The following is a 24,229-nucleotide window of genomic DNA, read 5'->3' as shown; positions in this document are numbered from 1 at the left end:
TATTCTTTTCTGGGTACATGACCCTGGGTAGAATCTTTACTTCTCTGTGTGAATATGTGGTGGGGATGGGTCATCTTTGAGAGGAGGGGCCTAGAGAAGCTGTGAGACCCTTTCCAGTTTGAACTTCAAGAGGTTCTGGAGAAAGGATGGCCGCCATCGGACAGAGTAAGGGGTCGTGATAAGGCTGGAACAGTGCTGAGAATAAAAGAGGTGGTAAAAGAGGAGTTTACCATTCATTTTTTCATTTTTGAGTTGATTGGTTATATAAAAAATAATCTATTCAGCTGGGAGTTTCACTAAAAAGGATAAATTGCCATGTAAATATTTTTTTAATTGGAAAAAAACAAAACATGCCCAAATTCCGTGTATTTTCAGTTAATAGACTTAGAAGTCATTTAGAGATTTTCTTCTTTAGAGAAATTTGTCCCTTCTATAGCCCTTAAGTGAAGATTCCCATTATCAACTACTTTGATGGGGTGATCTCCAAATCAAGAGTCCAAAATCTGCATCTTGGTCCTTTATACACTGGCTGGGTCTGCCCTGGGTCTCTTTTGTGATGTGGAAAACGAGAATGGTACCTGTTCAGTCTACCTCACAGAGATGCTATTTGATATGGGCTCTTGGAAAACAATTTTTTCCAGTGGTATACATACCTGAGGTGGCATAATCATTTTAAAGTCTGGTGTGGTATTTGCTCTTTCTAGTGGTTTGCTGTGAATAATTCAGAATCTGAGCACTTGGAAGCCAGATGTTTTCATCAGCAGAAATCAGAGGAAATGGGGAGGTAGCCAGGGGGAAAATGTGTCTTGAAAACCATTTCTAGGACACTGTTGTTTTCCTTGACTTGGCATCATTGTGTGCCCTGGCCAGAGTGACACATGTGTCATGACACCCCAGCACCATGAGAACCATGGGGTCAGTTTGAGAAGAAAGCATGAAAGCTAAACAGCCTGCTGTCTGCTGAAAGGCTGCCCACGGAAGATATGAGAGGCAGGAAGCAAACTGTGACGTCAGGCTCTCTGTGCGCAGTCAACCCACTGGGATGTGCTGTCAGGCCCCCTGGCCAAAGTTATCTACAGCTAGAGCTCTTCCCTGACCTCAGAGGGAGAGATTTTCCAAGCACAAAATGAGTTTCTAGAACCTGCAGAATATAAGAAGTTAGTCTCTGCTGCTTTGCTTAAGGGACTGTCAACTTCTTTCCAGAGCCTACCAGCCTTGTTATGACTCCTTGGTTATTTGTTGGCATGTGGGTGGGCATATAACTCATGGCTGCTGTTTCATAAACAGTAATATCGAGCCCCCTTGGTGAAAGCAAAGGAACAGAGGAGTTGTGGCTCTCTTCTTTCCGTCTGTAAAATGGGGGTATCATGAGTGCAGTGAGAGTGCCTGGAGGGTGTGGTGTCATAATTACGGCTCTGTGGAGACTTCCTGCCTGTGTTTTGGGGCAATGCTGACATGCTGTACCCTTTGGTCTTGCCTTTCATGTACCACAGGATCGATAAACAAATAAGCAGGTTTCGGAGATGGTTACCTAAGAAGCCAATGAGGTTGGACAAGGAGACACTGCCAGACCTGGAGGAGAATGACTGCTACACTGCCCCTTTCAGCCAGCAAAGGATCCATCAGTGAGTGTTTCCTGTGAAAGCCCTTGTCTTACTAAGGACGTGCAGCTGTGGCAGAGCCTGCTCCTGCGCGCCTTTGATTCCTTGGCACGTGGAAGAAACAGCTTAGTGCCCTTCTTCCCTAACAGTCCTGTGAGTGTTCATATCCCTATTGTATTAGGGTAAGCTAACTGCTCTAACAAACAATTCCCACATCTCAGCGGCTTAATACAATAGAACACATGTCCATATGTATGTTGGGTCAACGATCTTCTCCATGGTGATTCAAAGCCCCAGGCTCCTTCTGTCTTGTGGTTCTGCCAATCCCCAGTGCTCAGAGCCCCCTGCAGGCTCATCTGCATCTCGCCAGCAGGCAGGGAAACTGGTCTACTCCTTTCCCTGTTGAAAAGAGGGGTTGGCTTTTTCAAAAATCTCAGTTCACTTCTCAGTTCCCCTTTCTTCAGTAACTCACCAAGTTGCTCCAGGAAAAAACCACATCACCTGGCAGCCGGCTTCCTGGTTCATTTATCAGACATCTCTGAACAGTAAATTGTCACTATTGACATGCAGGGGGACCAGGAGAGAAGTTGGCTGAGTAGTTGAGCCTTTGAGAAATTGCAAAAGTGATAGACAGTTGACTCTGAAGCTTCTGAGATGACAAGAAATCATGGCTGGATGCCAGGGTCTGTGGTAGGAGAGAAAAGCATGCCAAAGACTGTAAATGACTAGGCAAAAACAGCCTCCTAAAAGGGGGATAAATCAGGTCGACCCAGCCTCACTCTCAGCCAGACTTCAGGAATTCCTGCCTCTCCCTGCTCCAGCCATAGAGACAGCCTCAATAAAAATGACTTACCTGGAGGGAGGAAAGGAGTGACAGAATTTTTAAAAAATAGGTTACCGACTTAGAGAAAAAAATAAACCAAATGGTAGTTGTCAAGTTGCAGGGAGTACGAGGTGGGGGCACATTTCAGCAACAGAAAATCAATTAAAGTCTGTGGACTTCTGGAGGGCAAAGGAGAGAAGGAAAATCAAACAATGTTCTGTATCAAAATGTATAATGTACAATGCAAAGGAAGCAATTCAGTAGGCCTCTGAAATAGCCAAACCCTGGATCCCCACAGGTCAGATTGATGCCAACCTAGCCACGTTATGTGAACATTTGAAAGGGTTATTGAAAAAGACATGAAACACACAGCCAGGCCTCAAAATTCTAGTTAAATCCTGCATGAGAAATAGGAACTGAGAGGGACTTCATGTTAACTCAGAGATTAGGACCTATGGGTGTTTTCTTAAGAGAAAAAGTAAAAACTGACATGTTTCCACTCTTAATTTAAACTTTCACCATGCCTATGTTGTTCATCTTGAAGATTCTTACACAAGTGATTGTTTGACTTTAAATTCTACTGGAGTAGAGTCTGATTTACCTGCAGATTTCCTCTTTGCTTCTCCCCTGCCTGAGAGAGCGCCTACCACAGCTTGGGAGGGTCTCAGAATTTTTGGATGGATGGATGGATGCATGGAGTTTTTAAGTTTTAAGTTTTTAAAAATATATAATAAAGAGGGATGATAGCACGTGGGATAGAGGTATTCAGCCATATCTGTCATATATTTGAGAAGCCTTTTTTGACTTGTTTGGGTATTCATTCATTGAATAATTGATTCATTCAACAGTCACTAATTTGGTGTCTACTTCTTGCCAGGCACTGTCTGGTTACAGAAGATATAAAGATAAATAATACACAGTCTTGATTCCGGCCTAGTAAAGACAGCAGACCATTTAAAATAATTGTAAATAGTATGATGGGTGTGACTTAAAAGAGAGAGTGTTCCATTTTCCAGATTTGGAGAGAGGTTGGTAAGAGGTGAGGGTTGAACACAAGAAGAAAATGCTTGAGGTGGGTCTTGAAGGATAACACTTGCCCAGGCAGGTAAGGTGGAAAAGATATCCCAAGAAGAGAGAATAATGTGTATATAAGAGAATAAAGGCATGAGACAGAATGGAGTGTTTGAAGAACTACAAGTAGTCCTCTGTGATTGGGTAAAGGGCATGAGAAAACCTGGCATTATTGTTTGAAAAATGGGAGTGATCAGGGGAAGACGAGCTTTCAAGACAGGAGGACTAAGGAGGAAAAAGTAATTAGAAGTATCTGGTTAATGAGCTCCGGGAGTTATAAAATGATCTCCTGGTTTTCCAAATGCAGTCCAAAATCTCCTGTGACTTCTTGGTTTTGCAGAATGTTTGATATTGTATTTGTCTAGGAATAAAAGAGAATAATAGAAATTTAAGTGCGTGTGTATGTGTAGTAGAAAGAGAGAAAAGAGAATTGGAAGTTTAATAAATAATGAACAGAGTGGGAAAACAGCCTTAAAAATATTTCTCTCTCAGGATAAAACCCAGACAGCTAAGCTGGCTCACTATCTCCTGCTTCCGTCGCCTGGCTGTGTGTTTTGGCCACGCTGAGCTGCTTTGATCTCCTTAACTCACTGTGTCCTCTTGTCTGCTGTCTACACATGCTCTTCCCTCTGCCTGGAATACCCTTTCCCTTAGGCTCCCTTCTTTCAGGTTTCAACAGAGACATTTCCTCCAGAAACCCTTCCATGATTTCCAACTTATACCCCCATTTCTGGGTGAGATGCTCTCTTCTATGCCTTGGTAATATTTTTTTTCCTATCATAGCTCTTAATTAATAGCACCATCCATTTTCATTGCTTTCTCCTAGTCTATAAGCTCCTTGAAAGGTGATGTCTGTATCACCATTTTTGAATTCCATAGTTGGTTCTTAATAATAATTTGTTAAATGAGAAAATAAGTAGGAATGAAAATAAGAGAATCACGTGAGTAAAGAATAAAGATGATGTGAAGTTAGCTCACTGCACACTCAGCTCAAACCAAATTCAAGGTGTTTTATCCTCAAACGTGGTCCACTTCCATTGTCCCCTGTCTCAGTAAATGGTACTAATATTTGACCAGTTGCTGAAATCAGAGTCTGGAAGCTATTCTAGATACCTCCCCCACCTCTACTTCCCAAGGGCTGATGATTTTAGTATATCTCCAAGGGCTGATGATTTTACATGCTAATTATCTCTCTAATCCAGCAACTTCTCTCTGTCTTCCCCACTATTATCTCACTTCTAAAACCCAGAAATAATATAACAGATCTCTCTGGTTCTATCCTTGCCCACCTCCAATCCATTCTCTCAAGTGCATAAAGAATGATGTTTTCAAAATGCACATCTAATCATATCACTTCATCCTATTTAAAAACTTTAGAATAAATACCAAAATTATTGAGGTGACCTACAAGGCCTCAGATGGCCTGGCCATGCTACCAACTCCTCTCCAGCCTTATCTGCCTTCACTGCCTTCCACTGCTCACTTGTTATGATCCAGACACATACAACCTCTCTTCATTCTTTGGATGCACTTTGCCTCAGGGCATTTGCACATGCTGTTTTCTCTCCTGGAATTCTCTTCCCATTCCTTCCTCCTTCGCCTAGTTTACTCTTATTCATCCTTTAAACCTCAGGTCCAAAGACTCTTCTCAGGAAAGCCCTCCTCCCATCCTTCCAAAAACCAGGTCTCCTTGCTGTATACTCTGTTAGCCTCATGTTTCCCACGTTAACATTTTTCATTTTTGAAGTTTTATAACATTTGGGTATTGTATGATTAATGCCAAACTTTCCAGGTAACCTATGACGTCCATGGAGGCATAGGCCGTGTCTGTTTTTGCTCACAATTGTATCTCCTCCACCAACACAATGCTTAGCATACAATAGAAGCTCAATACTTGTCTATGAAATGAATGGAGTAAGGATAAAAGTAATAAAGACAACACAGAATAGTCCTAATCTGTATTTTGAACTATATTGTACAAAAAAATTAAAGTTGAGAATCGATTAAAAAATAAATAGCCTAGTATTCTATTTGAACATATATATCCATGTTTGAGAAGCAATAAAAGCGAACCTCTGCATACACATCTCTATAAGTCAGTGTAGCATGCCATTGGTCATTTTATGTGGTATCACCAAAAGTGGGCCTACAGATGGGAAAACTCTTACTTGATGCAAGACACTATTTTAAAAACTTTAATCCTCACAACAACCCTATGGGAAAGGAGCTATTATTGTCACCATTTTACAGATGAGGAAAGTGAGACAGAAAGAGGTTAAAGAATCTGCAGTAGGTCGCACAGCAAGGCTAGTCTACCTGCCCGAACAACTGCCAAATGTCAGAGGTTTAACGGTATAGAAGTTTATTTGCTGTTCACATCATTGCTTAGTGTGGGTCACCACGGGGAGGGAGGTGCAGTGTCTGTTCCACATAGTCAGTCGGGTACCCAGGCTACTTCTGTCTAGTAACTCTGCCATCCCCTAGATCCCTTGCACTTGGTTGACAGAGGAAGACAGATGAATGACTTTGTAGAAAGTTTTTATGGGCCAGGTTTAGAAGTGGCATACAGTACTTTCACCCACATTTCGTGGGCCAGAGCTTACTCATGTAGTTACCCCCAACTCGAGGGATGCTAAGATGCATTGCTGTGTGCTCTAGAGGAAAAGGGAAACAGGTTTGCTGAACAACTAGACAGTCTGTCTCAGTGATGGAGCAGGAATTCAAATTCAGACAGAGAACCTTCAGATCCCACACTCTTAAGCGTTGTGCTCTGCTGCAGGATTTCTGAACCTCAGCACTGTTGGCATTTTTGACTGAATAACTCTTTGTTGTAGGGGGCTGTTCTGTGCATCGTAGGATGGTTAGTAGCATCCCCGGCCTCTATCCATGAGGTGCTAGTAGCAGTTCCCTCCCACCTTAGTTGTGAAAATCAAAAATGTCTCCAGATATTGCCAGATTTTCCCTGCTGGGGTGGGGGGGGGTGGGTGCAAAATCGCACCCCTCTCTCGCCTTGAGAACCATTGCTCTGCTGTCTTTTACCACGTGACACCCTTCAGGCAGGACCACCCACTCTCGGAGATAACTTAAACCTCTAGTCGAATCTGATGACTGTGACAGACAAGTCCATTCAGGAATTAATTTATTCGTCTTCACCTCCTTGCCTGTAATATTGTCCTGCTTGAGTAATTGCCCTTGGGGCAATTACTTTCTAAGGTCAATATTTGTAATAAAGGTTTTCTGCTGGTAGACAGAGAAGGGGAAATGCGAAAAAGAGTCATATCACTTTTTAAAATATATATACAGTATAGTCTATCAAGAAATAAATCAATTCTGAGCTGTCTTTCAGAAAAATGTTTCTGTTAGATACAGAGAGAAAAATGTTCCTCCCTGTATTTTTTATTTCTGATGTTACCATTATTTTGTTTATTTTTATGAAAATCCATAAAAAGGAAGTGAAATATTGATCACTTCCTAATAGAAGAATCTGAAATTTGTTTGTCGTGTGTGTATATGTTTGAATTGATATTCACTCATTCACATGCTCCACCACCGTTGTTGTTCTGGGTGCTTGGAAATGAACAGTGAACAAGTAGGCAAAGATCTCTGCCCTCCTGGAGCTTCCATTTTAGCTGGGGGTAACCGGCAATAAGTTATGAACCAATGGTTCTCAATTGGGGGGTGATTTGGCAATGTCTGGAAACATTTTTGGTTGTCACAATTCAGGGTGGAGGGTGCTACTGGAATCTAGCAGGTAGAGGGCAGAGATGCTTCTGAACATCCTACAGTGCACAGATAGCCCCACAAACAAAGAATTATCCAGCCCTGAATGTCGATAGTGCTGAGGTAAACATTTAAAAAAATCAATTGTAAAGCATGTTAGAAGGTGATAAATGCTATGGATAAAGAGAAAAGAGGAGGGGAATGAAGAATGCTGGCCTGGGGGCGTGGGTGCAGGTTACATTTTCAAAAGACAGTGTTTATATTCTTCAGGCCTCAGATAGAAGGTGTGATTAGAGAAAGACTTGAAGGAGGGAAGGAGGGAGAGAGAGAGTTCCAGGCAGGAGAATAGCCAGAGCAAAGGCCCTAATCTGTAATCTGCCAGCACTTCTGGGTGTGTTCAAGGAAAAGTAAGACCCTTGTGGCTGGAACAGAAATGACAAGGAGACAGGCAATAGTGATGAGTTAGAGAGGTAAGAGAGAGGCTGATGATATACAGCCTGGGGGCCACTGTAAGGACTTGGGCTTTTACAGAGGAATGATATGGTCTAATTTAACTTTTGAAAGAGTCATTCTGACTGCTCTGTTAAGAACAGACTGTAGGGAGCAAGAGTAGAAGCAGGGACCAGTTAGGAGGCAATTATGGTCATCCTAGTGAGAGACGATGTATTTATGTATGATTTTTACATTTCTAGATTTTGAAAGTCCATAGTGAAAATATGTACCACATATAACTCAGCACCAGTCCATTTCCTTGCAAAGGTTGGTTGTACACAAAACACTTCAACGTGTGTCCTGGGCATGTATGAAATGGATATTATAAAAAGACCCCTTGAAATGGCATTTATTCACATGCCTTTCTCCCCCTGCTAGACTGTGAGCCACTGAGGGCAGAAAGTGTGTGCCTGGCAGCCAGTGGCACCCGGGTATGCTCCTAAGACCTAACAGAACAGGAAAGGAGCGCACAGCAGAGTTGGCATTATTGCCACTGCTGGAGGACAGAGCTGGGGCTCCAGAGTCAAATTCTCTCATCTCCTAAACCCAGAACATCCGGATGAAAAGTTGAAAAACACAGTCAACTAGTCAGTCAACTGTGGTCTCCGTGTTCAACTTGAATTTACCCATGGCTTGATTTATTTTTGGTCTCAATTCTGCTAACTGATAAATCATCTTCCTTATCCATTAAATCCTGTTATCAAGACTAATGCCTGACCCCAAGATATTTAACTCATGCATCACACATTTTAATTCATGTGTCATGTGCATATACAAAATGGGCAGCATAAAAAGACCACTTGCCATGAAATTGGCTTGCATGCCTTTTTCCCCTCATCCTGACTGTGAGTTAGGGAATAACAAAAAAGTCTAGGGATTAACAAAATGACACACCTCTTGGTGCCCAAGAGACCACTAATCATGGAAATCTTGGTGCTAGGCCAGCAAGGGCTAATAAGGACAGGAGAAAGTTGCTGAAGGGTTGGTGGTGGGAGATTATCTGTAACCTCCCTTTGATTGCCTTTTTATTATTTGACCTTCCTCTCAACCAAATAAGCCAGCAGACCACGGCAGTGGGGTATAGACAATAGTGATCAGCCGAATGGCAGTCTTCAAGTAGTGGTAGCAACAATTGCAATGATAAAAAGTGATGCTGACCACCATTTATAAACAACTGTTGTATTCCAGAGTTACACCACAGATCCATTACAACTCTGAGAGTACAGGTAGTATGATGAAGGTCAGAGAGACAGAGTGGCTTGCTCAAGGTCGCTCCAATGAATGGCAGATTAGCGAACAGGAGAGAAGTATGTTTTCTCCACAATGCTGCCACCTCACATGTGTGCCATACAAGTGGATCCAAAGTGGTTACTCAGACATATTACACTAGCGTGAGCCTGTGCGTATAAAAATATCTGACTGCCTTTGGAGTTTATTGTTAAAGCATTTGAGATGGGTTAAAGAGACAGATAAAATGGTATAATGTACATATTCAGAGCCAAGGAGAATAACATTTAGAATAGGCATTCAGGTTCAGGAAGAAAATAGGCTCAGATTTGTAGGCCTCCATGGCCTATATATCTGTAATGGTTGATAAATGAGCCAAAAAATTGGGCTTTCAGCCTAGCGGGTAGAGCAGAGGGAGAAACAAAGCAAGTCACGTGATTCTGATTGTTGGAGAGAAAGGAAACCAATCCCTTAGTGAAGCAGTGCTTTGCTTAACATTTTCCCAGTATTTACGAGAAATAAAATTCTTGCATGGGAAGGGGGGCTCTGAATGAAGTGGTGGACGATATCCTCAGCCACCTCCTCAAAGCAGACACCTTGTAGGGCTTTTCCAGAGTCTGTTTCCGGTAGGCCCCTCAGCATGGTTCTCGAGAATTCGTTGCTCATGGCCATAACCTTCTGTGGGAGTTTAGACACCTCTTCAGCAAAATACTGCAATGTACCCTGAATTAATCTCATTCTAAGTCTTTGTTGTTTGAACTACATTCTGCAAAAATTAAAGCTGAGAATGGATTACAAAGCAGATAGCCTCACATTCCATTTGAACATATCTTCATGTTGGAGAATCAATGAAAGCAAATCTGTGGGTACACATTTTTGTAAGTCAATGTACAATACATTTGGTCATTTTTTTTTGTTTTTTGCTGAGGAAGATTAGCCCTGAGCTAACATCTGTTGCCAATCCTGCTCTTTTTGCTGAGGAAGACTGGCCCTGGGCTAACATCCGTGCCCACCTTCCTCTACTTTATATGTGGGATGCCTGCCACAGCACGGCTTGATAAGTGGTGCATAGTTCCATGCCTGGGGTTCCAAACCTGCAAACCCCGGGCCGCCGAAGTGGAATGTGTGACCTTCACCAGTACGCCACGAGGCCAGCCCCCAATTTGGTCCTTTTATATGGTATCACCAGGACTGGGCCTACACGCTGCTTGCCAGCTCTGATTGTGTGGGAACCTGAAGATCTGACCACACAGAAAGCTCTCCTGCCCTAGCCAGCTGTGGGGCCCAGGTTGTCATCCTTAGAGTTAGTCATTTTATTGAAGCATTGAAGTTCCAGAAAGCCCCTCTCAAAACTCAGACAATTTCAGGGAAGCTAATTCAATACAACAGTAGGGAGTTCATTGAAGGAATAATGACAGCTAATATTTATGTGGTGCTTACTAGGTTCCAAGTACTTCACAATTATAAACTCATTTAGTCCTGTGAGTAAGGCATAGTCATTATCTCCATTTTTATAGAAGAGAAAACTGAGGCAGAGAGAAATTAAATAATTTTCCCAAGGTCACACAGTTGGTAAGGGGAAGGGCTTGGGTTCTAGGGTCAGGCTTTCTGGCTCCAGTCAGCCTATTAATGTTATGTATTAGTTTTCTATGGCTGCTGTAACAAATTGCCATGAATTTCATGGATTAAAACAATACAAATTTATGATCTTATGGTTCTGTAGGTTAGAAATCCAACATGGTTCTCAATGGGCTAAAATCAAGGTGTGAAAGGGCTGCATTTTTTTCTAGAGGCTTTGGGGGAGAGTCTGTTTCTTAGCCTTTTCCAGCTTCTGGAGGCTGCCACATTCCTTGGCTCGTGGCCCCCTCCTTCATCGTCACAGCCAGCAACGGCAGTTGAATCCTCACATCGCAACACTTCACTCTGACCTTGCTTCTGTCATGATGCCCCTCCTCTGACTCTTCTGCCTTCCTCTTCCATTTTTAAGGACCTTTGTGATGACATTGGGCCCACCATCCAGGCTAATGTCTATCTTAAAGTCAGTTGATTAGCAACCTTAGCTTAACGTAGTCACAGATTCTAGGGATTAGGATGTGTGCATTTTTGAGGGACCATTATTCTGCCCAGCACAGCTATATAAATTTGCCAATCTGCAAAGCCCCAAGGGTCTAGGACGGAGGACAGGTAAGTTTTGATGGAGGAAAAGAAAAAAGGAAGGAAGGGAAGGTTGTGGCAGTAGAATTTGGTGACATTAAATGAAATGACATATGTAAAATACTTAGTCCGGTATCTGGCCATAGAAAGCACTCAATAATTGATAGCCATTGTTACTCCTCCTCCTCCTCCTAGTACTACTACTACTCCTCCTCCTATTACTATGAGCTAGGAGTACAATGAGAATCCTTGGGAGAATCTCTGAAAAGTTACAGTCAGTGTGTAAAGGGCAAGTTCGAGGTGACAAAGACTAATTTTTGCAAAGGTAAATATCTGACCTGAACTGGAACAGCATTACTTTTAAACTAGATGTTACTCGGTGTTCTGGATATGTTATGGACTGAATGTTGGTGTCCCTCCACAAATTCATGTGTTGAAATCTAATCCCCAGTGTGATAGTATTAGGAGGTGAGGCCTGTGGGATGTATTGAGGTCTTGATGGTGGATCCCACATGATGACATTAGTGCAGAGAGACCAGAGAGCCAGCTCACTGTCTTTCTACCATGTGAGGATACAATGAGAAGCCTGCAGCCCTGAAGAGGGCCCTCACCAGAACTTGACCGTGCTGGCACTGTGGCCTCAGACTTCCAGTTTCCCAGAAATAAATTTCTGTTGTTTATAAGCCACCCAGTCTATGGTAATTTGTTGTAGCAGCTTGAATGACTACGTCAGGATGCAGTGCCATTTCACATTTATTTATCAGTGACATCTGCATATTTGATTTCTAAACCCTCTCAGCATAGATATCTGAAGATATCTATGATTCTTCTAGCAGGTGCCTTTTACTGTATTTTCTTTTCAGTGTTTGGAGCTTTTCCATTGTTTCATCGATCTGAAATCTTTAGAAAGTCCTTTAGGCAAAGAGACACTGAGATTGATTGAGGTAGGATTAACGTTCTCTTAATGCCTCTGTGACTTACAGCCTCTCAGACACTTGTTTTATTGCAGTCACCTATTTGGCATTAGGATCCTCAATATGCAGGTTGTTTTTATTGATCCATAGAGTCAGGGGAGACCTATCTCTGTCCTGGAAGGTTTTAAACTGGGATGAAAATGAAACAAGCCACACAGCCTGAGATTTGTGCTTCTGAAGATGATGTGGCTCCTTTTAAGTAGGATGTAAGTTAATGACTTTAGTTTAAAGGACAAAAGATTCACACAGTCATGTGGGAAAAGTATACCTTTGGGTGTTGGAGATCCAATAGTTAGTGAGCTGTGTTCTCTTAGTATTTGTGGGAACAACTATGAATAAGTCACTTAGAGATTGCCATTTATCCATCTGTAAATAAATAATTTTTTTGTTTATCAATTCATTCATTCAACAAATATTTTTAATGTACTGTTGCGTGCCAAGGATTGTACTGTAGTAGAGAAATATATACGTTGCTGTGTGTTCATATGTATAGGTATGTGTGTATATTTCCATTTAAATTTTTAACTTGAGCATGTTAAATTTGTTGGGAAAGATGCTATTTTACTCATCAAAGTGGCAAAAAGGCAATTTAAAGCATCTCTAGGAAAAGGGAAGATTTACCCAATTTAGGTACAATGAAATAAGGAGGGGTTAACATAAAAGGAAGGAAAGGGCCTTGGAGCGCATCTGCAGGTGGATTGTATGTGATGTAATTTACTGTGCATGACACTGTCTGCAGCACTTGTCAGAGGGAACAGGGGAGATGGTTGGGGGAGCTCCGTGCTGCGTGATCTTCATTCATTGTTTCATTTGACCTTGGCAGCAACTTTGCAACATAACTTTTCATTATCATCACTTTACAAAAGGTGGAACCCAGGTTCAGAGAAGTTAAATAGTTTACCCAGGGCTACACAGTAACAAGCAGACTTTGGAGTTAGAACTCAAATCTGCCTGATTTCAAACCCAGGCTCCTTTCATGATACCACAGCTAACATTTATCAAGCATTCACTAGACATCAGGCCATCTATGAGGCTGGTAGTTTAGAGATGGAGAAATGGAACAGAGAGGGTAAAAGTCAATTATCTGAGTTACACAGCCAGCAGAAGCAGGAAACCCTCTTGAACAGTCAGATGCCATGAGCTCACTCTTACCTACTCTGCTGGCACCCTCACACCAAGGCGCTCATTTATCTTAATTAGGGTTTTGGGATAAAAGACAATAGGTTTATCTCTTTTAAATCACTACTCTTGAATCTAAGAGGAGGGCAGTCCTGCTCATAACAATTGTAAGGCCTGGGGCAAGAGTACAAATGAAGCCTATAGACTATATGTCTAAATAATTAAAAGTAATAAATCATGTTAACAATTAAGTACAACATAGTCCCTCCTTCTACCTTGACAAATACACCTGCGAAAAGACCTGGAAGTCCAAGTTCTCAGGATCCTCAGAGATCCAGCCCACTGGTGAGATGTGGGGAAAACTGTCCCCCCACCCATGGCCTGCCCCCTTCTCTTCCCACCCATAGCTCCATCCGGCACTGCGGGGCCTCAGGGTCATGCATGTGGACACCCCAGCCCCACATCCAGGTGCCATCCACACCCCCTGCAAACAGCCTTGCTACTTGTCATGTGTAGAGTTGTCTTCAGGAGGACAGACCTGGAGTAGAGGCCCACAAAAACCCAGAAGTGGGCTTGGGGCTTTTGGTGCAGGCTCCAAGCGGGCACATCCCCTTGGCCTCACTGATACCTCACCCCACAGGGAGCAGTACAGCTGGGGGAGCCCATTTCTGAGTCCTCTAAAATCTGGGGCCTTAGCAGGATACTTCTTACTCACATCTAAGAGTGGCACTGGGAGGGGACAGGAGTTAAACCTGTGGACTTTGTGAATAGTACTTTCAAATGACCGCTAATTTAGGACCATGTCTTAGAAATGTCTTTATCCCTAGGGATAAACCTGATTCTTCTCATTTCCCACTTCCCTCACCCCCAATACTGTCCATCAGTTTTGTGTTTCCCACTCCTGGTTAGTGATATCACTGCAGGTTGACCAACTTGAACACTACCGTCTTCCTCACCGTCCACCATCACCACCAAGTCCTTTGGTCCCAGCTCCCCCTTTCTGACCTCACTGCCTTAGTTGAAGTGGCCACCAACTGTTGCATGAGCAGTTATAAGTCTCCTCACCTCCGCCGTCCTTCCACACTCCCAAATCTGTCCACTACACTCATGTCACAGGTCATTTGAAGGGCTCCTACTTTTAGCCCATATAGCATCTTTGTACAATTAGAAGGAAGACACCCTTCCTCAAGGCATTCACAGCCCACAGATTGACAAGCAGAGTATCGCCTGGATTTCTAACCTTCTTATTTCCTTAGTCGTATACCTTTGGCAGTGAATAATAGGCACTGCCACATGTGGTAGCATTGCCTCCTTATTTAACGGTTTTCAAAGATTCCCTAGGGCCTTTGAGATAAAGTTCAAACTCCTTAGCATAGCACAAAAAACTGCTTTTCCAGTTTCTTCTCCCCTCCCCCAGCCTCCTGGGCTGGATGCTCCTACGACACACTGCAGTGGAGGTTGCCTGACTATCCGATGACTATTGTTCCTTCTTCCTAAGGTGTGCTCTCTTTCCCCTCACTCTCTCGTGAAAGCCTGTTCTCCCCTTGAGAACTAGTTCAGATGTCATCTTTATGAAACCTCTTATGTCTCCTGCAGACAGCGTTAGACTTCTGGGCCCATTAGCCTTTGTAGATGCTTTGATTATGGCACTGATTATATTATATCACAATTATTTGTTTCCATGTCTGTGTGTTGCACAAAGCATGGTTCAGCAAACAAAAGTCATTAGAGGGAAATTCCAGTCTTTACTGGAGTTTCTCAAAAGACACAACGAGAAGCCAAGTACATGGTCCTCTGCAACCGCTTATTACATCCTTTCTCCTTCCTTCACACCCTCCCTTACTACCCCTGACAAAAACATCCCTCCCCCACTGTAGCCTGCATGACCTTTCTTTCCTCTTCCTTTATTGTTCCTCTCCTCACCCAAGCCTCACCCATATCTCGCATCACTTTATTATGTGGACTGACATAGCTTCTCCACAAGCAGAAAAAGAAATCTATCCTCTTTAGGAGTAAGCAAATTAAGCCATAAATTACTGGATTGTCTTTGTTGGGTTAGAGACTGTGACAGTCAGATTATGCTTAGGTTTTGCTGCAGTAACAAACAAACCTGAAATCTCAGTGGCTCACTTATTTCTTCCTCACATAACATATTAGCTGTGGGTCAGCTGAGGCTCTGCTTCACATGTCATGTGTATTATGGGATCTTGGCTGAAGGGGCAGCTGGTACCTAAGACGTGCATTCTCATGGCAGAGGGAAAAAGTAATGATAGAGCCACACACCGGCTCTTAAAATTTCTGCTTAGATGTGGCAAATATCACTTCTGCTCGTGTTCCATTGGCCAAAACAAGTCTCATGGCCAGGCGTGGGAATGGGGTGGGGAATTATACTTCTCCCCCAGGGAGGGGGCTGCCACTCCATGATAATGGGTAGGGATATATAATCCTCACAAAGAAAAGCAGCAAATTGGGAATAATAATGCAGTTTACCCTGGAATACCCTATATTAATTTTTTTTTATCTTGTCAGATTTCTATAACGCATTAGTCTGTGAGCTCTTCTAGAGCTCAGATGATGTCTTGCACTGTTTTGTTTTGTTTTAAACATCTTTCATATTTTTAGGAAAGGAAGTTTCCATGCAAGTTAGCAAAGACTTGGGCAGAAAAGAGAAAAACTCTGTAGGGTAGAAATCAGACTTGGGATTGGAAAATTTCAAAATTCAAATTTAGAAACCATCTTTATACTGTGGTGATATTCCTGTCAGATTAACAGGCAGGATAGGTAGATGGCTCCTTATGTGGTATGTGGTTTCTAAGAGAGAGAAGGCCTCTTCCCCCTAAAATGTTTCTTTTTCTAGTTCCCTATACCACTCAGGCTCCATTCAGGAAAACTGAAACCCAGCAGTTATTTTAACAGAGACGTTAATATGGGGGATTGGTTAAATAGGTATTGGAGAACTAAAATGTCATAAAAGGAGCACGTAGGCCACACAGATAATAACTGCAGGAAGTGAAGCAGCTCTGCCCCTAGAATTAGGAGAACAGAAGGAAGAGGTTGGAGGTTGATAACCTAGAAGCCGATGAACCTAGAAGCTCAGAGGAGGGGCCCCTGGAGCTTAGCACCAGACCTCTGAGGAGGAGACGCTGCCCTGCTGGTACCTCTGGGGTATAGGGCATGTCAATGAGTCTAGTTTGGGGAGTGTTTTTGTTTTTTTAAGAGCTGGAGACTAGAACCAACTGCCACTGCAAGTTGAAGAATCACTGCTGGGGTGACTTTGACAGAAACAACAGACAATCAGGAAAGACCAGGTGCCTCTACCCACTTTGTTTCCCTTCCAGTCTCCTTGTAGTGCCCCCTAGTGTCAGAAGATATCAGAGAGCCAACTGCAAAGTAGAATTGTGGTTGGCAGAGTCCCTACTCCAGCATCACAGAGAAGAGTTTAGAAGAGGGAAGCTAGGAGATAACAATAAACAGTACACTCCCTAATGACTAAAACTTTATGATTTGAACTTTAATCCTTTGGTTATAGTCATCTGCATGTAAAGTAAAAATGTCCCTGGGAAAGATGAAAATTTTAATGTTATTCTTCATTCACACCCCATTATAAATAAGTCTGTCAGATCTCTTCTAGAGAGAGAAAAATAAAGAAGTGGAAGAGGAAAGAAGAGCTATACAGCCAAGGATACTGGCTGTAGCGGAGACAGAGAGAGGATACCACTCAGATGGTAGAGGGGAATAAAGGTCAAAAAAGGCAAAAGAAGGTGGGGATTATGGAAGATAAATTTTACCAACTTCCAAATTTTATAGATGCTTGGCTGAGTTTCTAGGTCTTTGCTGATCATAGCAATATAAATGAACTGCAGGAAAGTAGACAGATCTGGCCCTGCAGTCAACACTCAGGCCAACTCAGCTCCAACAGAGAAAATAGAAACAAAGCTAGTCACCAAGACCAGACTAACACGGTAGCCGTGGATGAGTCACTGAATGATCAGTTGCCTAGGTAATTCAGGCAAAAACTTGCTATTGACTGAATTACAGTAACATCCTAATTAGTGGAAAGCTGAGACCTGGGTTATTCTAAATTAGATTTTTCTGGCCTGAGGAATAATTAGGAAATTACTTATGTTTCCAAACTTGTTTTTATAGATTTTTAAAAAATGGCTTCCTCTTTATTCTGGCTCAATTTTGAATAGCAAATAAAAGTGATCTCTAAGTGAATATTGCAATGCTTTCGTGTTTTCATTCTGAATTCCCATTTCAGTTCGGTCAGCATCAAGCACCAGTTCAGTGACAGGCACTGTGTACCACTGGACAGAGATGAATGAATCATGGTTTCTGCCCTTGAGAGTTCATGGTTGAGCTCACACAGCTCTGGTTAGGAGCACAGGCTCTGGAGTCTGTGGGGCCTGGGCCCCAAATCCCAGCTCTGCAACTCACAAGCTGTATGATTCTGAGCTTCAGTTTCTTCATCTCTAAGTTGGAAATAGTAATAATACCCAAGTAATATTGTGAAAATTAGCAACACAGTATGTAAGTGCCTACGGTAAATGTTCAATAAGTTTGTCTATTATTGTTAATAATATATGTACCTGATGTACAAACAGATAGATAATTTTAACATATGTGTGTTCTATCTGTGTTGATTTTCACTGTGCAGCCCAAAGATGGACATAGTCTAGGACTGGTCTGAATTGTTACCAATTCCAGGATATCAGTTTTTTCTCTCTTCCTCTTTTCTCCTCTTTCCTACAGCCTTCTCCTTTCCTTTCCCCCATTCTTTGCTCTTCCTGCCTCCTCGTGTTCCTCCAGAATTATCCAGATTACCACCCGCCTCCCCAGTTCCCTTGGTTCTGTGTGCACCTAGCCAACATCAAAGGTACTGTTTGACTTACTGTGTCTTACCAATAGCTTTTCAACCTCTGGCCCGATTAATGCATATCCTTGTGTTAGGTAATTTACATTTAAAAAATATTTACTGGTTCAATCAACGTTTCTCCAACCTTTTTCTACCATGACACATGGTAATGTTTACTTATTCAGCACCCTCCTTTGTGCTTTCCTGTTCCTTTAGAAAGCATATTAGAATACATAGGAGTAAATTGATATTTTTATAAAGGTACCTCAAATCCATTCGATTTTTTAAGAACTAAATTCCTGAATTTAGGCACACTAGCCGTTATTAGTGTCGAATTAATGGTAACACACCTCATGATTGATCATGTCACATCAGGATGTTGTGACACATGGGTAAATTAGACTCCCAAATCTGACTGTTGCTTCTTTCTTAAGATCTATCCAAATATACATACCAGAAATGCCACTCCTAGGTGTGTTCTTCCTTGAGAAACATTTGCACATGTGCATTTTACAGTGTTGTTTATAATAATAAAACATTGGAAATAGTCTAAATATCCACCAGCAGGAGAATGAACCAAGAAACTGTAGTGTCCTCATACATAGATTTCTAAGCAGCGGGGCATCTGATTGGGCTGGAGCTCCTTGTAGCAACATGAATGAACCTCACATGGTTGTGCAAGGCAAGCAAGTTGCAGAAGAATTAGTATAGCATGATGCCATTTCTGTCAAGTTTTAAAACATACAATATAAAACTATATTTTTATGAATACATACACGTTGAGAATTATAAAAGAAATTCCTAAGAGTGGTTACCTCTGGGGGAGAAGAATGTAGTTGAAGAGGACACACAGTGGGACTTCTACTGTATTTGCAAACTTTTATTTCTTAAGTTAGTTAGTGGGTATATAAGTGTTTGATATTATTCAATACATTTTTGTGTGTCTGAAGATATTTTACTAAAAGAAAAAGACCTTTCAATAGCTCATTTCAGAATAGCAGGTGCTTATATATTGGGGCCTATTAGAACTATGAAGATCAGTAATCCTTATAAAAAGTGACAAATTGAGAGCTAATTATAAAATCATAAAGCTATCATTTATGAGCACGATGTGTACATGAGTGCACTGCATGCAATACTTCCTAATCCTCAAACTCCTCTTGAAGTTTGTCCCATTTGAAAGATAGGGATGAGAGAAATTGCTTTTCTCAATTCAAATAGTTACTGCTTGGCAGAACAGGACTCTAAGCCAGGTTTGTTTTACATTTAACCAATAAAGTAGATGTTATTATATGAGCTCTTGGGCTCAAAAGAGTAAATTGAGGCAGCTTCATCCTCCAGAATTTGGAGAAAATAAATTTCTGTTGTTTAGGACACCTAATCCGTGGTACTTTGTTGTGGCAGCTGTAGCTAACTAATACACATATTTTTGATACTTTTCCCTTTATTGATAGTTTGACTAGGTATAGAATTCTATATCCAGCCCAGATCCTTTTCCCTCAGAATTTTGAAGGTCTCACTCTTCTGAATCTAAAATTTGATGTTGCTGCTGAGAACTTCAAAAATATTCTAATTCCTAATTCTTGTTTTCTCCTCTGTGGAAACTTATATGATCATCTCTGTCCCTATTGTTCTGAAGATACATAGTGATGTATCTTGATGTGGCTCTATGTTCCTCTATTTCACTGGATAATCAGTGCACCTTTCAACTTGAATACTCTTATCTTTTAGTTCAGGGAGATTTTCTTGAATAATGCTTGAATTTTGTTAATGTTTTGTTCCTTTTCCTTTCTTTATGAAATTCCTGTTTTTCAAATATTGGATTTTCTGACCTGATCCTATCATGCTTTATATTTTCTCTCTTTTTTTGTTAATCTATATATTTTTGCCCTAGGAGATTTCTTCAACTTATTTTCTAGAAGATTTCCTCAACTTATTTTCAAATGCTTCTATTGAGTTTTTAATTTTTCCTGTCATTTTGTTTTAGTTTCTAAGGGATATTTTTATAATGTTCTGGCTTTTTTAAAATCATATGTTGAGCTTTTTTTACATAAACGATATTTTCTCAACTTTCTGAGCATAATGATTTTTTTTAATGTTTCATCACTCTACATAGCCTAATTTTCTCTAACATGTTTTTTTCTGTTTGTTTTTGTCTCTTTGTATTATTCTCTTGTATGTTAATGGATTTCTTCAGATACCTAATCATCTTTGGCATATTTAAGAATAGAAAGTGCAAAACTCCAGTAGAGGTTCAGAGTAATAGGTGGGTCCTGTCAACTGTGGGCTTCATTGTAGGGAAATGATTGTGTGGTTTCATTTTGGAGTCTGCATTGTCACTATCTTTAGATCTTTCATCTTAGGCTGGTCAGATTCCCCAGAGAAGTCTCTGCCAGTCTCCTGCTTGGAAATTCAAGGCCTGGCTGCCAATGTTCTGGAGTCTAAGTGGATGAAGACAGCCAGGAGTTAGCTTCCAGGATGCAAACATTCACTTTGATCCTCTATTTTCATTATGGTACCCCTACCCCTAACAATGCCTGATATCATAGACTGTATTACCTTATAAAAAAAAATAACCCCAGGGGCCGGCCTGGTAGCATAGCAGTTAAGTGCGCGCGCTCTGCTGCGGCGGCCTGAGGATCTGCAGGTTCGGATCCCTGGCGCGCACCCACGCACTGCTTGTCAAGCCATGCTGTGGTGGCATCCCATATAAAATGGAGGAAGGTGGGCATGGATGTTAGCCCAGGGCCAGTCTTCCTTGGCAAAAAGAGGAGGATTGGCGTTGGATGTTTGCTCATGGCTGATCTTCCTCACACAAAAAAAAAATAGCCCCAGTCTTCTGTTAGAGTACTCGCGAGGATCTGGAGATCTAACTTCTTCCTCACCAGCTTTTAACCAGCACTTATTTTAGCATTCCCTTCGCCACACTTCCAGTGGTCACTAGTGCCCCAGTTCTAAGATTTTTTGAGATTTTGTAGTATAAATATGATTGATCTTGGTTTTCCCCAGAGCTGGTTTAGGATTCAGCTTTTTCTGGTCTCCTAAGTCTGTTACCACTTGTCTGTCTGATTTCACATCGCAATGTTTTGTTGCTGTTATTTTCTGCTATCTTTGTTCCTTGAGGGTTTATTCCTTTCTAACACACACACACACACACACATTACTATTGTTGTCATCAGGTTTTGAGACAGAGCAAAATTGAATGCAAGTGTTTAATTTTCCATCTTTACCTGGAAGTCTTAAGAGCAAGTATTTCCTAATTTGTGTTTAACACTCAGATGGCAAAGATGGTGTCATAAATTAGTACAATTAGAAATGACCATTGGAATAAGAAAAATGTCTCACTTTGCTTTATATTCCAGTAGCTGATTACTTTATCCTAGAAAGAGGATTGAAAATCTTTACCAAACAGGCAGAACTCTGAATATTATATGTTTTATCTGATAATCACCTCATCTTTTTTTCTTACTCATTACAATAATTAACGTGAGAAGTTAGTTATTGCACTGCAGTTGTCTAAAGCCCAAAAAAACTCTCAAAATAGGCCTTGTGACTTAAGAATTAATTGGTTGCTTTGTTCCTACTTAGATTTCATTAACTTGAGGACATAATTTAAGTGACAGTTAACTGTATCACCTTTACTTCTTCTTGTTAAAAAAAAAAATCTCTAAAAGACTAATTAAGAAAATTTCCTGAGGTATTTATTTTTAAGGCATTAACATTTACTTTTCTTTTTGTATTATGAAATAATACAACTTCAACCATCAGAAAAGACTTATATATTGGTCATCTATTGCTACATAAAAATCTACTACAAAAGATACTGACTTAAAACAACACACATTTTGTTTGCTCGTGATTCTGCTGGGTTCAGCAGGTCAGTTCCTCCACTTCACCTAGAGTCATGTGGCTGCCATCATCTCTTAGCTCAACTGGGCTGGACAGTCCAAAATTGTCTCACTCACAAGTCCAGTGGTTTGTGCTAGCTCACAACTGGGTTTCTTTCTCTACATGGTCTCTTGCCTCCAGAGAGGCTAACTCAGCTTTCTTTCCGTGGCAGTCTTGGGGCCGTAGTCCAAGCCATCAAGAGTGAAAGCTGCAGAGCCTGGGCTAGAACTCACAAAAATCATTTCTGCCACATTCTGTCATTTAAAGCCAGTCCCAAGTCCTGTTCAGATTCAAGACATGAAGAGACAGACTCTACCTCTTGGTGGAAGAAGCAAGAAATTCACATCACCAAGGGGTTTGTATATAGGGATGGGAGGAATTGTGGCATTTTTTGCAATCTACCACAGTCTGCCCTCTCGCCATAATTTATTCAAATTTCTCCCACATAGAAAATATACTCATTCCCATCCAAGGATCCCCGAAGGTCCCATACCAATATGGCATCAGGCTCAGCATCCAGGATCTCATGTCCCTCATCAGGTTCCACTGGGGATGAGAATCCTTGGAAGCAGCTCTTCAGGTATGGTTCTTCTTGAACCACAGATCTGAGAATGAAAAAGACAAGTTAACTGCCCCCTACATTTCCAACAGATAGTGGGGTGGTGGACACAGGGTAATTACACTAGATGCTTCCATTCAAAGTGGAGAGCAACAAGAAGTATATAGCAGTCACTGATGCAGAGCAATTCTGAAATCCAGCGGGGCACATGCTTCAAGCTTCTTTACTCCAAGGCCAAGAAAATTGCCTTGATTAGTTATCTGGTTCTGTTTCCTACTTTGCCATATGCCTTAGATTTTTAAATTTATAGAGGTAAAGAATATGGCTATAATTCTAAAATAATTGTACAGTACCATCTATAGGTAGTTAAATGCTTCTTGACAAAGTTATCACTTCCTCCCGAGGCTTTAACCAATGGGGATTTTCATACCTTTGAGGATACTTGTTTGTTTTATCAATCTCTGAAATTCTATAATATAGGTATTAAATCAAGTTTAAAAACTATCTTCATTGCTCTATTTCCCCTAGAGGAGTACCACATAAAAAGCATAGTGATAATATGAAACTGATTTTCAAGATCTTCAAGAAAAAAATGTAAAAATTTATCTATAGTTTAATCTGACAATTTCTGGAACATTCAGTGAGCCTCTGGGTATTGGGAAGCACATGGTCTGCTCACTCAGGCCCTAGAATAGGGGATAATGCCAACCCCTGTCCTCATAAAGCCTGCATTCTACAGGAGAAAGGGGGCAGACAATGAACAGGTAGACACATCTCCGCCCATCAACTCCAGTGAAAAAAATTTCAGAGAGTAAAACATAAGAAGAAAATAAAACAAGGTACTGGAATAAAGAGAGAGAGTGACTTGTGGGGCAGGAGAGTGACTGTCTTAGCTAGGATGGTAACAAGGTGACATTTAAGTTGAGACCCAAAAGTTGTGCAAAAATCTAGGAAAAGCATGAGCAAAAATCCTGGATAATAAAAATCTGTTTTTTTTTCAAGGACAGAAAAAGGACAATATTGCTGGTTTACAATGATTAAGGGGAAGAGGAGAGGAAATGAGGTCATTGATGTAGACAAGAACCAGACCATATACAAGCATTTAGACTATGGAGAAGAGTTTGGGCTTTGTTCCAAATCTATGGGAAGTCATTGAAGAGTTTTAAGCAGAAGAGGGATAAGATTTTTTTTATGTTTTAAGAAATCATTACTATATAGAGAATGCGCTAAAGGGAGAAAGAGTAAAATTAGAATACTTAGGATAGCTATTGCATTGTCCTAGAAACAACTTCAAAGCAAAGAGGGTGAGAAAGGATCAGATTCAGGATAACATTTGGGAAGAGGGACCTAAGAACTTAATTGGCTATAGGACATAAGAGAAAGAGAGGATCAAGGTTGCATTTCAAGTTTGTGACTTGAGAAATTAGACTCATAACAGTGCCATTTTTAAGTTAGAAAAAGCTAGAGGAAAAGCAGACTTTTCTCTTATGAGGATGCAGATCAAGAGTTCTGGTTGGGCCATGTTTGGTTTGAGTTGTCTCTTAGACTTCAAATGCACTGTCAAATAGCCAGTTGGATATATGGAGTCCAGTCATCTCCCAACTAGGTTTGCCAATCTATCTCAATACTTTATAGTCTCAATTTGTGACTATATAACCCCATCCTTGGGCTACTAAGACATTATGACTCTCATTTTCCTGACAAGTAACTGTGTTCCAAAGAAACCCAATGAATTCCCCAAAGACA

At 41.2% G+C, this 24,229-nt stretch overlaps 1 protein-coding gene across 1 annotated transcript in view; it reads left to right on the top strand.

The window, feature by feature from the left end:
• The window catches only part of ANO4 (anoctamin 4), a 190,571-nt gene that overhangs the window by 63,693 nt on the left and 102,649 nt on the right, over nucleotides 1-24,229 (top strand). The window contains exon 6 of the mRNA XM_058568797.1: nucleotides 1,494-1,625. Within this exon, the coding sequence (XP_058424780.1) occupies nucleotides 1,494-1,625 (132 nt within the window). The remainder of the gene's footprint in view (nucleotides 1-1,493; nucleotides 1,626-24,229) is intronic.

The sequence above is a fragment of the Diceros bicornis genome, chromosome 25 (genome assembly GCF_020826845.1).
Source record: "Diceros bicornis minor isolate mBicDic1 chromosome 25, mDicBic1.mat.cur, whole genome shotgun sequence".
NCBI classification, from domain to species: Eukaryota; Metazoa; Chordata; class Mammalia; order Perissodactyla; family Rhinocerotidae; genus Diceros; species Diceros bicornis.
This window is presented reverse-complemented; position numbering and strand designations above follow the sequence as displayed.